Below are 17276 nucleotides of genomic sequence, written 5' to 3'. Positions count from 1 at the left end.
TAAGATGCAAATGTTTGACATTTACTCTTAAAAAATTAAATAAACAGTGACTCTATTGTCAAAATATTTCGCAACTAATTTTCTTCCGATCTACTAATCGATTCATCGACTAATTGTTGTCACGGCGGCTGTGTTTTGTTTGTCTTCTGGGTTTTTTGATAAATGGTCCTTTATGGCAGCTACATTAATATAACCTAACAGTTCCTACAAAAAGAGATTTATGCACCATTAAGAAAAATAACTGCAACAATTTTTACAATTTTTTGTTTAAAAACTATGATTATGTATATTTAATACACAAGATTTGAAGGCCATGAAGTAATGAGGATGAAACAAATCAAACTGATTCCTCTCTTTCTCTCTCTCTCTCTCTCTCTCTCCCTCCATGTGTGCAGTCCTTTGAGCAGGACGGACGGTCGAAGGACAGCGACCGCGGACAGATCCAGAAGGCGGCCAGCGCCATCATCAGTGCGCTGTCCAAACGCCACAACAGCACCGTCATGCTGGCCGTGGTGGAGGTTAAAGTGGAGACGCAGGTGGAGTCGCCGCCTGTTGGTAAGACGACAACTTACTTTAGCTTGATAGCTGTCAGAGACGATAGGTGACATGTTCCTACAGTTTTGGTAAATAAGCAAATGATTAACTCCTCCTCTTCCTCCTTCAGGTTACCTGGTCCCGGTGCTGTGCGTCGTCTTCAGCGTCCTCTGGATCTTCTGCATCGTCGTCTGCGTGTGGTGGACCCGCAAGAGGAAGAAAGAGCGCGAGAGAGCGACCCGATCCGAGGACACGACGGTCAACAACCAGCTGGAGCCGCTGCGGAGCAACGCCCTCAAGGACAACCGCGACAAAGACATTCAGTACGAATGCAAGAAACTGATGGGCCCCTCGGACAGGACGTGCGACGGGGCCGAGGGCGAGGAGGAAGGGGAGCAGGAGGCGGAGCAGGAGGACGACGAGGAGAGGGCGATGGGCATGGGGGAGAAGTGTCCGCCGCAGAAGTGCTCCATAGCGGGGGCGCAGGACAGGGGGATGATGGGTAAGGGAGGGGTCATCAGCACGTCGCGCAGCGGTCCGGTCAAGGCGCCGCACCGGACGGCGTACAGCCCCAAAGACAACCGGTGTAAAAACCTGAACCCCGCCAAGCTCAGCGAGGACGTTAAAGACCACTATGTATGAACACGAGAGGAGGAAGAAACAAACTGCGATGTCTTCAACGTCACTGACTTTACAAAGCACCAAAAGTGAAGATTACAGATGCTTTAATTTTCTATTTTTTTGTTTGTCACACTTTATTTAACTTCTTCTTCGCCTGCAGCAGCACGGAGGCTTATTTTACCAAAAACCAACAAAAAAAAAAATGCAGAAAAACAAAACAAAAAAAAATGAATGGAAAATAAAACATCACAGCTTCTGGATTTTCTGGATTTAAACTTTTACCGTCACACTTTTCAAGAAGAATTTTTCTTTTCACCTCTCCTGATTTTTTTTTTCTGTTTACAGACTGTTGCTTTTCTCCGCGTCGCCACGTCAGAACTAACGCTTCCCTTTTTTTTTTTTTTCTTTGGACCTCGGAGATCTAACTGAACGTCATCGGCTGGCAGCTGTTAACAATGTTTCTACTGTTTGGTGCATTCGGTTCCTGTCTGCCTTAGCCCAAACCCGCGGGCCTTTTCTACACTGTCTTCATATCATGTTTCTTTTTATAAAACAAGAAAAACATAAAAAAAAAATAAAAAAAAAGATTTTATATACATTTAAGTCGTTGAACGTTGGCACAGAGAATCCACTGTATGATACCTGGCATGAGCGTTTTTTTGTTTACATTCATAAACATCTTTTTTTTTCCATTTTGTGTTGAGGCTTAAAGGTTCTTACGTATATCCCTTTCAAAATAATTGTCACTGCTTCCTGCGAATCTACACGATGATTTTTCAGTATTTTGCTTTGGTAGAAAAGTGCCTTCAGCCCTGATTCTTTCTCCTTTTCTCTCCTCCTATAGAGTTTATGCAGAATTTAAAATACATATAAAGGGAAAGATGTCCTGATAACAACTCTTCATACCACAGTAAAGGTTATTTTCTTTGCGCTGTACATATGTAAATATGACAAAAATGGCTGTGTATATTTGAATTTAGTAACTTAAGTGATGCTTTGTATCATAGTTATTCTAAAGAATAAGTTTTTGTGGTTGTTGTTTTTTTTTTTTTTTTTTTTTAATGATGTCATTCCGTTTATTAGTGTCTGTTGACACTCTGACAGATGTTTTATACAGATGTTTCGGACTGTGTCCAGGGTCCCACTGAATCGTGAGCATCGGTTTAAACAGAAAACAGATCATGATTGTTCGTCTTCATGTGTTCTGATTGTTTGTTTCGGCCTGTCAGTCGTTGTGAGAGGCTGTCAGGATCCGAGCGGTGCCGACTGAGAGCTCATACGGCTCGGTAACCACTGCTACAACTACAGGAACCTCCTGTGTTGCGGTCCTGTTCATTTCAATGGAGGCTTGAAGAGGGACATTTTGTTTCTGAGGGCCGCCTGCGAGATTCACCTTTTTAATAACGAGTCCTGCAGTAGTCACCCTTCTCCAACCATTTCATTTTTATTCATTTCAGTCCCCATGTGCTCTTTATGTTTTGAAGAGCTCTTCTACACTAATTCAAATAATGTGGGACAAGCCTTTAAAAAGCAGTCGAAATGTCATCGCTTTCAATGTTTGTTTTTAGTAAGCCTGGTTCTGAACCATGATTTAACTCCACTGAAAAATGTTCTGCTTTCTCCAAATTTCATTTCATTTTTACTTTTGACTTTCAATCTAAACATTATTTTTCAGCACCGACGGCCATGCCAAAGATCAACAGTTCATTGGTTTTATACCCTAACAGATGTTACATTGTCCTTTATCCTGGCTGATGTTTGCAGGTTAGTGTTAGACAAGTTCAAATGGTATTCACAAAAAATAAAGTTTCCAGAGTTCAACCAAAAATACCGGCACCAAAAGATAGAAATTAAATTTGTTACAGGATTCGGTTCATCGAATCTGTCCCGAGGAAACCCTCTTCCCAAACAAATCAATAAAGGATCTCTGAAAAACAAAATACACCCAACATCTCCGCTATCAGTCAGTTAATCGTCTTTATGCACCCGGGATCAGTGTCTGGAGGTGCAGCTGCCGGCTACCAGTAAGCTAGCTGTGTCTTTGGAGGGTTGTGCACAAGTGGAGATAAAAAAAATCCTGTGTTTGATTTCGATGGACAAGAGAAACATTTTGGATCAGACCTTCTTATGTGTCCTTGATTAGGGACTCCAAAATGGCACGAAATAAAATACTCCCATGCTGCATCTTGAACACTCGCTGGTTCATCTGATTTCTATTTTCACTACACACTTCTGGGTCACAGGGGTCCAAACTTAAAAGCCCTGTTGCCAGCCTCTCTTTAGCCTGCTCGTACTTCGGTGATAAATCTATAATTTTACTGTCTGCTGACAGTGGAGATGCCGCGCAGGGCAGCAGAATGAAAACCCTTCTTGTGCTGCGGGAGGCGCTTTCATGACGGCACTCGAACCCCTTAACACACACACACACACACCAACACACACCTCTGCTCAAGTGCCGTGATGCAAAACACTGATCCCCCCCGTCACAGTCGAATCAAAAGGTGTGTGTTTGAATGGGAACGGACTCGCAGTGGATGAGTGTGTATCCTGAATTGTTTTCCCTGTTCAGCCCCGCCTCTCCTCGTGTGTCTATTCTGGTCTAATGAAGGGAACAAGTTGTAATGTTGTTGATGTTGTTGTGGTTGTCGTCCAGTGTTTGTAAAGAGTCTGTTTCTGCACTAAGAACACACAGGAGAAGAGAAACATTGAGCGTTACCTCCACAGTGGTAGTGAAAGAATAAAAAAAAAAAAAGAGTCAGATATTGTCACTATTTGTGGATGAACATTATGTTTTCAATATTTTATGTTATTGTTTAAAAAAAATGCTGATGCAAATCATGTAAAACCCAAATTCATACTCTGTCAGTAAACTTTACATGGTGTGAGTCCCACAGGAGGGGCTGAATGTGCAGAACATTGTAATTATTTTGTACAAAATTTGGTAAAAGTCTTGGTTTGTTAGTGGAATTTTTTTTTTTGTTTGTTCTTAGAACAATCCTATTATTTATTAAAGTATTTTATACCAAAGTTTTCTTTGTATTGTCTTTTTTATGTTTGTGTTGTTTATGAAATTGGATGTTTTTATTGGTTGCTGCTAATGGCTCCGCCCTCCTTTGTTAACGATATGAAGCCTCAAGCTTTAAGTAGAACGTCATCAGCGTAACATTTGACCAACAGCAGAGCCGAAAAACAAACACTGAACATACTTTTTCTTGAATTTGTTTATTCAGATTTTATCTTTAATGTTAAAACTTCATGAATATTATCTATTGAAAATTTTTTTTTAACCTTTCAGCCCCAAATAGTCCAGAGTGTTCAGTGGTATGTCTTTTGGGTTTTGATTAATGAGACTCTGGATTGGGTCAGAATTCACATGAGCCCTTTTGACAATGAAAAAACTGCTGTTTGAATAAAAAAAAAAATTATAACTTTTAGTCTTTCAAAATTATAAAAAGAAGAAGAGACAGAAATTCATCAATTTGGAAATTAAGTCTTAATACTCTATAAATCCTCCTGGTAGCCAATCAGCCACCTTCCTGCCTCCCGCCTCATTTAGCGCCGTGCCAATGAGGTGAGTCCTCCCGCGTGCCTCCATCTGCCCCTTTAATGACACTGTGGGAAATGATTAACATTAGCCGGCTCTGCATGAAAGCCTTCCCAGCAGCTGTGCTGGATATCCATAATGCTTGGTGGGACGTTATGTGCCGTGCTGTGTGTTCATTAACCCGGCAGTTGTTTTGGGAAGAATGGGAAACGTGTCTGGAATCCTGGATGGCGGGGCCGCGGCGGCTCGGGTCGCATGCGTGTTCGGCGTACGATCGCTGACCTACTTGGAGAGAAGTACAATGAAGGAGAAGGAGAGATGATGGTGTTGTAGAAGGAGGACGGGCTGGTGGTGGCGTTAGGATCGCGTGTCATCGTACAATGCAGCGTGTAAGATGATCCCAGATTCCTACAGGAGCTGGTTATAGTGAAGGCTGCGGGTCCACAGGTTCACTTTTTCCATTGTCCAAGGTCCATTCAGAAGCTGTTCAATGATATCCGCTGATCTTCATCATCAGACAAAGTTTGCATTCACATTTTTTTTCCTGATCATAAGATGCAACTGAAGTCCAGAGCAGCTTCTGGATGGACTTTGTGATGAGATTTTTGTGTTTTTGAGGTCAAAAATGAACTTTCAAACTCAAGTATTAATCCAGCATGAATGAGACGTCCTTCCACTGTGTTATTCCAATAGAGGAGATGCGCTTCATAAACCTCATCATAGACAGAAACCACAGGAGGGAGTAACGTGCAGTAGGCTGCAGTTTCAGCATCGTAGTCTTTCACCATCTGACCCGAGGAAATATTTCCTCATTGCCTCAAGTGCATACTTCTATAGTTTTAAAGATTAACCTTACAAAACAAGTGTATGTGTTTACAATATAAATACTATGTTTGTCATCCAATGATGTAGGTGGTGCAGTCCTGAACCTGCAGCCTCCTCTACTGCAGGAACATAATATTGGGTCCGGAAAGTTTAACATCTTCATCATTTGTTGTCACAAATCAAATCAATTTTATTAATACAGCCCACAATCACAATCACATCGCCTCTGTGGGCTTTAAATCTGCACAGGGAACGACATCCTCTGTCCTCAGACCCTCATCTTGAGTGAGGAAAAAAAAGATGTGAGAAACCTGAAGAAGAGTCCAGGACGGACAGACATGCAATATCACATGTACAGAACAGAGCATCAAAACCACAGATTACAGATTTCATTGACAGAATATCTGACACAAGTGAATTATATAAAATATATGTGAGGAGAGTGGATCCAGGAGGACGACTGAGCAGGCCGAGGCATCGCCGAGTAGTGTCACACGGCCTCCACTCCACCGAGGTGACCTGGAAGAGGACAGGCCACACAAGAAAATGTCAGCCGTCAGAAATACAACCACATCAGTTACATTTGAAGGCAGCATTAAAAAAAAAATTCTGCTTATTGTCAGTCATTGGCCATCTTAGATGTCGCTCACTCATGGGTGGTCACTTATTGGCCACCTCAGGCCACATGACATCAGGTCGGCCAATGGGCAGCAGCACTCAACAACCAGGTGATGAGCATTAGAAGATTTCAGGAAGTAGCTTGTTTAGTGATATTTTAGCAAAAATGGATGTGTGAGGAACATCCCAGTGAATATCAGAGATGAAGAGGAGCTGAATGAGAACGCTGGTGAGTTTTCAGTAGTTTCATCATCACATCATTGATGTTTAATGGCTGCTGAATTTGGAAACTTCTCTGTCTGTGAACAATTTAATTCACATTTGATATTTTCATCTATGGATGATGATGTAGTCAAAATTTAAGGGCTGTAGAGTGAATGTAGAACTGTAATGCACTTATCAACTCTTGTTTAATCAATCTGCAGGCAGTAATTGGTGATCAGGTTTCAGTAAACAACAGCCATGCAATACTACTTTAATACTCACTAATCTAAAGACAGAAAACAGAAAACTAAAGACAGAGTGGAGTTCCCACAACTACAGCAGCTGGTTTTATTGATGATTTACTGCTGTAGTCTTTCTCTAGTCTTCAATGGTTTTCAGAATTAGAAGTAATCAGATGTTACTTGAAGTTTTCTGATCATTTCCCTCATGCAAAACTGCTCTACAGAGGTAAATCTATCAGTTTCCTGCCAGAGATCAGTTTACATGATAGTGTAGAAAGAAAGATAAATGTTCAGGATTCGGATCCGTCCACATACACCTGGACGGCAACAACGGCATGTTTGAATCCTAAATCCACTAACTTATGTGTAAAGCTTCGTGACATCGTGGTGTCACGCTCCATTTGACGCTCGTCCTCGTGGGTCATTTAAACGATCAACACAAAGCGGTCTCCACGGTGACGTGATGAAGGCTCAGTTTGATGTTTAACCGAAGGTCTCTCATCTTCTGCATCCAGACGGACAATCAGTGTGGAAAGATAATCTGCTGAGGAGATGGACGGCTGCCATACCACCATCACCAGGCGTGTGCAGGAGCAGTGGAGCCGCCTCGTCTCAGGTGAGTTGTCTGGTTCACCAGAGCAGAGACGCTTTAATGGATGGATGGATCAAACAGGTCCACTCCCAGAGACAAATGTTTGTTTTGAGGTCAACATTGTGGTTGCTGTGTGAGAAATCTGAAAATGTCATCTCGTGTTTCATAGATAAAAGTTCAAAGTGAAAATGTTTTTATAAGCTTCTCAATCTCAACAGAAACAGAAGACTTGAACCATATTCATAGCGCAGAGCACGGTAGGAACATCTTCTCACAGGTCCAAGTAGACCAGCCTGTCCAGCTTTAATCGTCTTATTGATTTGTGAAACTATAGCAAGACGTTTCAACATCTGTAAGCAGGAAACCATAAGCACGGCGTTGTCACAGCAGTAATTGTGACACTATGGTAGAGCGTATACCTCCTCCAAGGCCCAACACTTCCCTTTTGTATTCACTCTTCACACCAGCCACCTAAATACGCCTTATTTTTTTCATCAAGATCCATTCATCACTCCCTTAGAAATTAACAACAATGTGGAAAAACACCCTATTACATAAAGTTATAGAAAGTGGGGGAAAAAAAAATCCTGATATCCTGATCTGCACCAGAAGTTAATGGGGTCTATTCTGGACCAAGACCCATCATCCTGACAAGTTCAGTGGAAATCTGTTCAGTAGTTTTTGTGTAATCCTGCTGACAAACCAACCAACCAACCAAAATTTTACTGTCAGCTGCAAATTACATATAAATCCCAAGCTATGTTCAGAATTACAGCTCAAACATACAGTGGATTGGCTGAAGTGACTGAAGTGACTGAGGTATCCGAGCAGTGCCGGTCTCGTCGCAGTATCACAGTAAAATCCGAGGTATTCCCCGACCTGCTGCTCTGGCGCCACTGAGCTTCTAAACACAATGACCCAGATATAATGAAGCCGGGAGGCTCAATGACTTTCCCCAGCCTCCTCCTGCTTCTCACACACACCCTGTTTCCACACACACACACACACACACACATACGCACAAACCTCCACACACACCTGTTTTCACTGGATCACCAGCAGCGTGCTTTATACTCACACACTCCAGTGATGATGAAATGCTGCCACAACCGCAGGTGCTGGACCAGGTCCCTGCGAGTGTCAGTATCCAGCTCACGTCCAGCAGCTGCTCAGAACACTTCATGTAAACACAGGCTGGTGCTTATTATGGATCCACTGACAGTGGTGCAAGTTTTAAAGTAGTTTTCTAAAATTTGGGGCAAAATAAAATGTGAATCTGTGCTTCGAATACCTTTTAGGTAATCAGTGAAAGAGGCTGTGACGTAACTCTGATACATCATGAGATTTTAGTGCTCCTTTCCGGCTAAAATGCACTTTGCGTTATTCAAATTAATTGTGGAGTTTTAATCAGCTGTGATGGCGGAAGGTGAGGTGCAACAAAGAGTGAGGTGCAACTCGGATGTTACAGTTATTTATTCCCAACAACCTTCACTGTCTTTGTCTTTCAGGTGCAGTGGAGGTCTGTCACAGCGAGTGGCAGATGGACATGAATGCTTTCTCAGCAACAGAAGAAGCAGAAGCAGGTACTGTACGCAACACCGATTTCTTTGCAGCCCGTTCTCACTTCGATGCATCAAACACTGCAGGTTGGACAGTGTCCAGATAGCAAAATTGTTGTGGTCCACATCCCGTGTGGAACGATGACACTACAGTCCACTCCTGGTGCCAGATATGAGCCCCAAGCAGGCTATACCATAGCTAGCCACAGAACCGGCCCAAATCTGGGCAACAGTTCATTTGTATTCTGGTGGGGTGGATCAATTAAAAATGCAAATGTGCATAAAACATCTGAAAATATCTGCTAATTCTCAACTAAATACATTCCTATCATCAAGATCCATCAAACATCGTTCTGGCTGTGCAAACATGAGCCCACAACATGCATCAATAATGCACCTGCATTAACGTCAACCAAACAAGCCAGAGACATGGTCTGTTTGATGAAGTCCGGTGGACTACAGAGTGGTACCGGTGGTGATACTTCTGTATCTCTGGCCAGACGGCAGCGGGGTGATCAGACCTGGGGCTGATTGAATTGATCTCAAATCAATATTGTGATCACATTCTTTCTCCATGCGTCCCGTCACTCTCTTTCTCGGGCAGTTTCAGAAGCTCTGACACGTTTCAACTCCTCCTTGTTTACTCTGTTAGCTTTGGTTTCCGAGCTACATCTCTGTGTCTGTAATGTGGTGCCAGATAAACAGCTTGCAGCCTCGATTAGCCGCTTTAGAGTAACACAGTTCTGAGTTTGGTGTGAGAAACGTGACTTGAGAATTTGGTATTTTACAGAGTAACTGAGTCTGTTCTCTTTATATGTACATACAAGATTTCAGGAGCACAAATGTCTCAAGTTACACCTGATTACCTGCTGCTCCTCATAGCTCAACACATTTAATAATTCTGCAGTCAAACAGTCGTTTTAAGGAGCTGCGACCCCCAAAAAGGATGTCATCTCTCTAGATTCCTATCACTGGAAGATGATTTGTGATCCTAACATGAATAACATTTTGGTGAACCTCTTTAAAACCAAAAAATGGGATGTGTTGGAAGCAGATAGAGGCTGAGGGACTGACAGCATGTAAGGAGGAGGTGAGGGAGACTTGCACATGAATAGAGGAGACGGGGAGGGAAAGCAGGAATGCTCGGTGGAGCTCCTGAGGACAGCAGGAGAGCCGGATTCCTCCTCTGAGCGACCACGCCTCAGCCTCTCAGCTGGCGGCGGGCCCTCCGACTCCTCCCAGGGTTAGGGCCGAGTCCACATGTTCAAACGGAGATGAAAGGCCCCCGGTAGGAAGGTTGTCGGTGCCAATACCAACCGCCTGCCAAGTAAGCCCTGCTTAGCGGCGTTCTCCCAGATGTTCCTGACACTGAATATTCTGGTGTTCGCCTCTCCCCGGGGACGAGGAGGGGAGCCTCCGCTTGACCCCTTCACATCAAAGTGTGGAGGAGGACTCAAAACAATGAGCACTTCCAGAGAGAAGGAGTGAAAGTTTGGTGTGTGTGTGTGTGTGTGTGTGTGTGTGTGTCTGTGTGCGGAGAGAGGGAATCAATGATTTAGGAGGGTAAGAAGTGGGTTGGGCACTTCATCAGAATAGCTGACGTTAATGCCTATGTCCTGTGGGTATGTATTCAGAGAGCACAGAATAGCCCACGCCTGCATTCTTCTGCTGAAAACCTGAATCCATACTGTATATACATGCAGAGGGGAGTCACACCAACATCTGCTTCACAGTACGACGGTGGTGCTCGAAGTAAAAGTATCATTACCACATCGTTAAACAGTTACCAGTCCTGCATGAAAAATGTAACTCGGGATTGTCTTTAAACGACCAGCGTTTAGGATTTAAAGAAATCTATTGGCAGCGCATGATCACCTGAAACTGAAATCTGTGCTTTCATTACCTGAGAATGAGCCTTTTTGTATCTGTATCTCGTATCATGCTAACCAAAGTCAGCCATGTTGCTACAGTTCTTCTTCCCCTCTCCTCTCTGTAATGTTACATTAATGAAGTACATTTCCGCGGATCACTGCTGCAGTCAGGTTGATAAACAGGAGTGAAGATAAATCCACTTTTTAATCCCAAAATGTTAAAAAGTAATCTCTGAGCTCTCCTCCCGCCGGATCAGAGCAGAACCTGATGTGACTCCTGGTGTTTATTCCTCCAGAAGGTCTGGATCTGCACCCTTCTCTTCTTCGGAGCTGGTCGACTTGAATAGCGGCTGAAATGACATATTGTGCATTGAAGAACAACTTTAATAACGATACAGAAACATTCAATCTTCTCGCTGATGGTCTTGTTTGTGTATGAAGGTCATACAGAGGCATCAGTATTAAATCAACACTGTTTCATACCAAGTTTAAAGTTTGTTTAATCAACAATAATGCATGATATTTTATAATCTCCAACAAAAGGAAACAGAATAATCATGTTAATTTTTGTGGACCTCTCCTCTTTGCCTGATTGAAGGGTTGATAAAGTTGTCCAACAGGAACGATTATTGTATTTAATCAAACATTAAAACAGTAGGATCGACACATGAGGCTGAATAAGAAATGGTAATAAATTAAGACATACAAGGTGTTCAGTCAGAAGACAGAGGAACAGACTAACTGAGTGATTTCATCGCCTTTTGAAATCTGAAGAGTTTGACGCGGCACGCCTGGATTACATGGACACCACCCAAGGCTACACATTTTATAGACAAGCCTGAACTAAGAGAGGAACGCCGTAACTCCAAATATCATCCACCTATTCATCAAAGCAAATGGACTGGATCTGTTTGAGTTTTACTGCTCGCACATAATGAAAGCTAAGGAGACACTGTTCACAGAAAGGGGAAAGTGGTTCTTATTGTGTTACTGTAAAACAAATTATCTTGATATGCTTACATAGTTGTGCGTGCTGCACACTATTCATTTGTCAAATGACGTGAGTTCCATAAAGACACAAAAACAGCCTGAAGGTGAAAGGAAAAGTTCAGCTACGGTCATAAAAAGTTCTGCACTCGCACGTAAACACAGCATTTAAATAAATGATACTACTTAAACAGAACTACTTGAAACCTACATTTAAAAAGAAATGTTAAATACTTAAATAGAATTATTTGAAACTAGCTAAAATAAAAATATAGTTTTAAAATACTCCTTACATAAGATGTATCCATGTATTTACCATATGAAGTATAAGATTATACCAAACAAATTAAAGAAAATAAACACAAATACTTAAAACAGTAACTATGAAGTACAAAATAATAAAAGTATTATATTATTTTGTATTTATAAAGTATATTTCATATATGTTTTATATGTAATTTTTGAGCATTAAAAACGTTTATTAATTTTACTGTTGTAGGCATAAATTACCTTTTTTGAACTATTTTACAGCATATTTTTATTAGAGGTCTCATTCAGATTTGAGACATTATATGCACATATATACAGATTTTTAGTTTATGAAGAATTGTGAGAAAATACTACATAAATGTACATTTACATGCAAACACTATTATTTCAAGCATTAAGTATGTATTTTGAATGAATCCTATTTTTTAAATATAGCTTTACTTTGTGAAATGAAATAAATATTATTGAAGTGATATGTATGTACACCAATAAATATCCGTAGGTATGAATTAAAGATGATGAGCGCATTCAAATAAATACGATAACTTATAATGATGACATTTGTTTACGTATATAATTGTAGGTGTTGTCTGAAAACATACGGACGGGATTGGTCGCCTCACAGCACGAACGTGTTGGGTTCAAACCTGCCGGCTTCTGCGTGGAGTTTTCATGCTGGTGTCATGTTGGTGTCATCCGGGCTTCCTCCTACAACCCAAAGACATGCAGGTGAAGCGATGACTCATAATTTCCTGTAGGTGTGAATATGAGCGTGAATGGTTGTTGTAATAAACTGTGATAAACCGGTGACCTCTCGCCCCTCATGTCAGCTGGGATTCATTCCAACCCCCCAAAACCTTGCGAAGGATAAGCGGTTATAGCTGGTTGAATATTTAAAATATTCAGCTGGGATTTTATCTAATGAATGTTCACTCTGTAAAATACCTTAAAGAAGATACAGAACAAGTCAGCACATCTGATAATATTGTCTGTATAACTTTCCTGCAGCAGTGTGAAGCAGATCTACAGATCAGACTTTCTGACCTTTCTCTCCCCTCTTTAAGCCTGTACAACACACACACACACACACACACACACACACACACACACACACACACACACACACACACAGACATGACACGGGGCAGCCGGACCTTACGTCATGCCATTTGCACGCTGTGAGGTCGAGGCCCGGGGCCTTTGGGTTGAGACAGCGCGATGGACGGATCACTGTGTCATCAGTTGGCCGGAGGTGCAACAATAAGGCTTAATGCGTGATAAAGTCCCAAATCAGCTCTCATTATGAGTGAGCACGTCAACCGTGAGCGCAGCGTGGCTCCCTTTCAGAAAACTGAACCCTGCGTCCAAATCTGGCCCGTATACCCCCCCCCCCACACACACACACATGAACTCACACTGTGGCTCCACGAGTTTGAGACTCTTTGCTGTTGTCGTAGCCAGCGTATGTCTAATTATCCCTTATTTAAAGCCGCAACACGCGACCTTTCAACGTGAGTCAGCACATTGTTGGTGCCGCCTTTAAGTTCTCGCTCCAGCTCTTGTCACTCAGCTGTCTAAAACATGTAGCCTGAGGCTGACGTGACCTCCATCCTACAATCCTCCACAGATACTGAAGATACAGCGTACAGTAAATCTGCCAGTTTGACGTTTAAAAAAAAATCAACCCTGAGGTTAAGATTTTTAATGAGTTGGATCTGCTGCTTGTTCAGTTTTGCTCTTGTGTCTGCTTTTTTAACACTTTGATTTGTGAATATACGATTTCCCTTTGCTTTGATGACCTCTGACTTCACTGTGACACACACAGCTAATTGTGTGGGGCCTCAACTCAAGTCAAACATAGTCCAAAATCACAAATCAAGCAGGCTAAGCCATCACAAAGTGGTGGCCGAGTCACACGACCCCCCTCTGCACCGCGGTGTAGTGAAAGAGGACAGGCCACACAAGATAATGAGGAGGAATTAGCATCTTGAGATGGTATATACTCATGCAATAACCCCTCAGATCTGACCACTTCCATGTTGATAATAAACAAAATACGTTTGAGTGGAAACAGTCGGCTTCTCCTGCAGCATTTCCAGGTTTTATAACTGTTGACGCCACTTTTGCAAAGAAGCTTGATCGTTTTCCATTTTCTCTTTTACGACCAGACAGAGCTGCAGTTTGGTTTCATTTTATTCATTCAGCCGTACATCATTTTTATGTCGGCTGGTTTATTCTGTTTCTCCCTGTCATTCTTGCGACATTATTTGACATGAAAGACGTGGTAGTGGTACCAGTACCTCTGAGCAGTTAATTTAATATAGGCAAAGTTGAAAGTCACCATTTCTGCAAGTTGACTTACAGAAAAGTGTTTTGAGGTCATTTTTTTCTGTTTTTATGTATGTAGCTAGCTAGATATCAGGAAAGATGTTCACACCCTTAACCCCTCCTGAGCTTTGGTTGGCCAATTCCAACTCCACCTATTGGTCTCACTCTGGAGAGCTGTGCCAACAGTAGAGTTCGTCAAAGTGTAGCTTACCTGACGAGAGCAACTCTTGATGTTCTGTCATCTTTATAATCTAAGATTAATCTCAGCAAACGCAGCTTTGAGTGTTGAGGTGAAGGTGTTCAGGTCTGCAGGCACATTTTGTTCCAGTCAGGGGTTTATTCTATCTGCACCCCTCCCTCCGATGTCACCGTCTCAATCTCTCTTTGATCAGAAACACGTTAATTGCCAAAGGCCAAATGCACAGCAATTCATCTTCATGATATGTGCACGAATACATTTTTTTTTTGAGCTTATAGAATCAGTTTATTTCAGTTCATACGTAGAGAAGAAATATGAGACCAGACAAACAGAGCGAGATAAATAGACAGCAAAAGGCCTGACCAATACAGATATTTTATACAATCAATCATTGATGTTTTTTGACATGTGGAGAGTTTGGTTTTAATACATTATCAGGGATGGATAATTGAACAGGCCTACTGGGGACAGGGCCAGCAGGGTCAACGAAGAGATGCAAAACAACAAAGAGATACGAAACGACTACAAAGACATACAAAAGCACTACAAGGTGACACAAAACGACAGCAAGGAGGCACAAAACAATTACACAGAGATGCAAAACGACTACAAAGAGATGCAAAACGACTATAAGGAGACACAAACCTACTACATAGAGATGCACAACAACTACAAGGAGACACAACACGACTATAAAGAGACACAAAACAACTACAAATAGACACAAAATGATTACAACGAGAAACAACAACGAAAAAATACGAAGTGGCCAGCAGGGTCAACGAAGAGATGCAAAACAACAAAGAGATACGACACGACTACAAAGACATACAAAAGCACTACAAGGTGACACAAAACGACAGCAAGGAGGCACAAAACGACTACAAAGAGATACCAAATGACTACAAGGAGACACAAAATGACCACAAAGAGCCACAAAACAAATACAAGGAGACACCAAACGACTACAAAGACACAATTAAAAAGGGAAACAACTACAAAGGTCTACAAAGAGACAGTAAACAACAACAAGGAGAAATCAATCAAAAAAATTACAAAATGACAAAAATAACGACACAAAGATGTGAAACAAGCTACAAAGAGATGCTAATGGACTACAAAGACACAGAAAATGCTAAAAAGACATGTAAATTTGGCAAAAAAAAAAAAATCCAAAATGACTCAAATAGACGTAAACAATAAAAAATAAATGCATCTCTTAACCTGGATCTCTTGTGCTCCTATGGATGATGAGTTTGGGGCCTTTTACATGTAATTTATAGCTTGATAATGCTTTCAACCAGTACCCAGCCTTATATCCAACATTCAGTAACGGATCAGAATCAACGCATCATCAGTCAAATCCCCACTGTGAAATTTGTACAATCGGATCTGCCAGTAACATGATGTACCGACGTGTTTGAGATGAGTTTCCTCGAATGAGACATTTTTAAAGACATCCTATCCCATCGTATCTTCTCCCCATCAAACGATTTTCTTATTCTCTGACATCCATCACATCACAATGTCCCCTGAAGTCAAACTTCACACCTGCATTTGCCTCTTCGGGGCACATATTACTCACACAGCACCCGTTTTTCTAGGATGTGTCCATCACTTTCTCATCTGCTTCCTCTCCACACTCTCGGCTCTCGCCTTGCTCGCTCTTTCATCAGACTCCAACCTTTTCCATTTCTCTCCGCGAAAACTGCCAGATTTGGTTTGTGCCAGGCTGCACCTCTGTAACATAAAATCTGCAGCCTTCTTTCTCTTGTTGGATCCAGTTCTCCGTGAAAGGAAAGCATTGTGTTGGACTATCTGTCTCTGCCCTCAGCTCCCTGGGCACATTTTGTTCATACCACTCTATGATACCTGTCTGTCAGGGCTACACCTCAGGCGCTCATTGCAGTGGCATTGTACGATACGATCAAAGTCTGATGGAATGATAAATCAAGCTCTTTTTTTATCATTAGAGACCTCCTCCGGTCCCCTCAGGATTTTGAAAGGAGCTGAATTGGCATTTTTAGATCAAACATGTTGAGATCTGCCTGTTTCAGAGTGCAGAGAAAAGCATTTTGAAGTTAGCTTTTTAGCTGCTGTCAGATGCTGTCAAACTGCAGATTTAAAGATTTTGTTGCGTGCTTCTGTCTGAATTGAAGATTAATTGTTCATTAGGACCCTTGGGCTGATGCTTTGAACGTTGCTGCTGTGCTAAATTTCATAGATTTACAGCTTTTAATCCAAAGTTACTGCGATATCTGGTGTCTGCAGTGACATAAAGTGGGCTCTCAGCCAACAACAAGGCGACACTCGTCCTGAATTTATACTGAGGTTGCAGATATACGTTGTACGACATTACACAACAGACTCGGGGATCTTCAGATTACTGTCAGAGTCCTCGTCTGATCTCCAGCACGTTTGGGTTTCTCCTTCAAAGCGTTATGACAAAGTCCAAATCCATACTCATGCATGACGTGACTTTTCTGCACGTGTACAACACACATACATAAACACTTAGGATAAACATGACGGTTCTGATGATAAACATCTGTCATCTGTACCCCTCTGGTGTCCATCTGTGACACTCTGCTAACACAGATCTGCCAAAGAGAAAGTACAAACTGTGCTACACAAGTACATGCAGTGCAGTTTAACTACAAAATGTACAGCACGGGGTCAGGAATGATGCCCACAGTGAGAACGCCCACCGTCTGAATATCATAGTTTAGTTTTTGTGTTATGTTTTTTCATGTGAATGTCCCTCGTAGGCCACCATAGACTTTGGAGGGCCCAGGGACCAAAGCATTTTCGCCATTTCTTGAGTTAAATGCAGCATTTTTACTCAGATTACAAATAGACACAAATACAACAAAGTGACAAAG

The 17276-nt window shown here is 41.9% G+C and overlaps 1 protein-coding gene across 2 annotated transcripts in view; it reads left to right on the top strand.

Annotated features, from left to right (window-relative positions):
• The window catches only part of LOC311273540 (protein jagged-2-like), a 49947-nt gene extending 45771 nt beyond the window's left edge, over positions 1 to 4176 (top strand). For both annotated transcript variants that reach the window (XM_084380641.1, XM_084380640.1), the window contains 2 exons: positions 396 to 555; positions 665 to 4176. In XM_084380641.1, the coding sequence (XP_084236767.1) occupies positions 396 to 555; positions 665 to 1176 (672 nt within the window). In that variant the 3' untranslated portion in view covers positions 1177 to 4176. The remainder of the gene's footprint in view (positions 1 to 395; positions 556 to 664) is intronic.
• The last annotated feature ends 13100 nt before the right edge of the window (positions 4177 to 17276 follow it).

This window comes from Pagrus pagrus (genome assembly GCF_965226575.1).
Source record: "Pagrus pagrus genome assembly, chromosome: 18".
Lineage (NCBI taxonomy): Eukaryota > Metazoa > Chordata > Actinopteri > Spariformes > Sparidae > Pagrus > Pagrus pagrus.
This window is presented reverse-complemented; position numbering and strand designations above follow the sequence as displayed.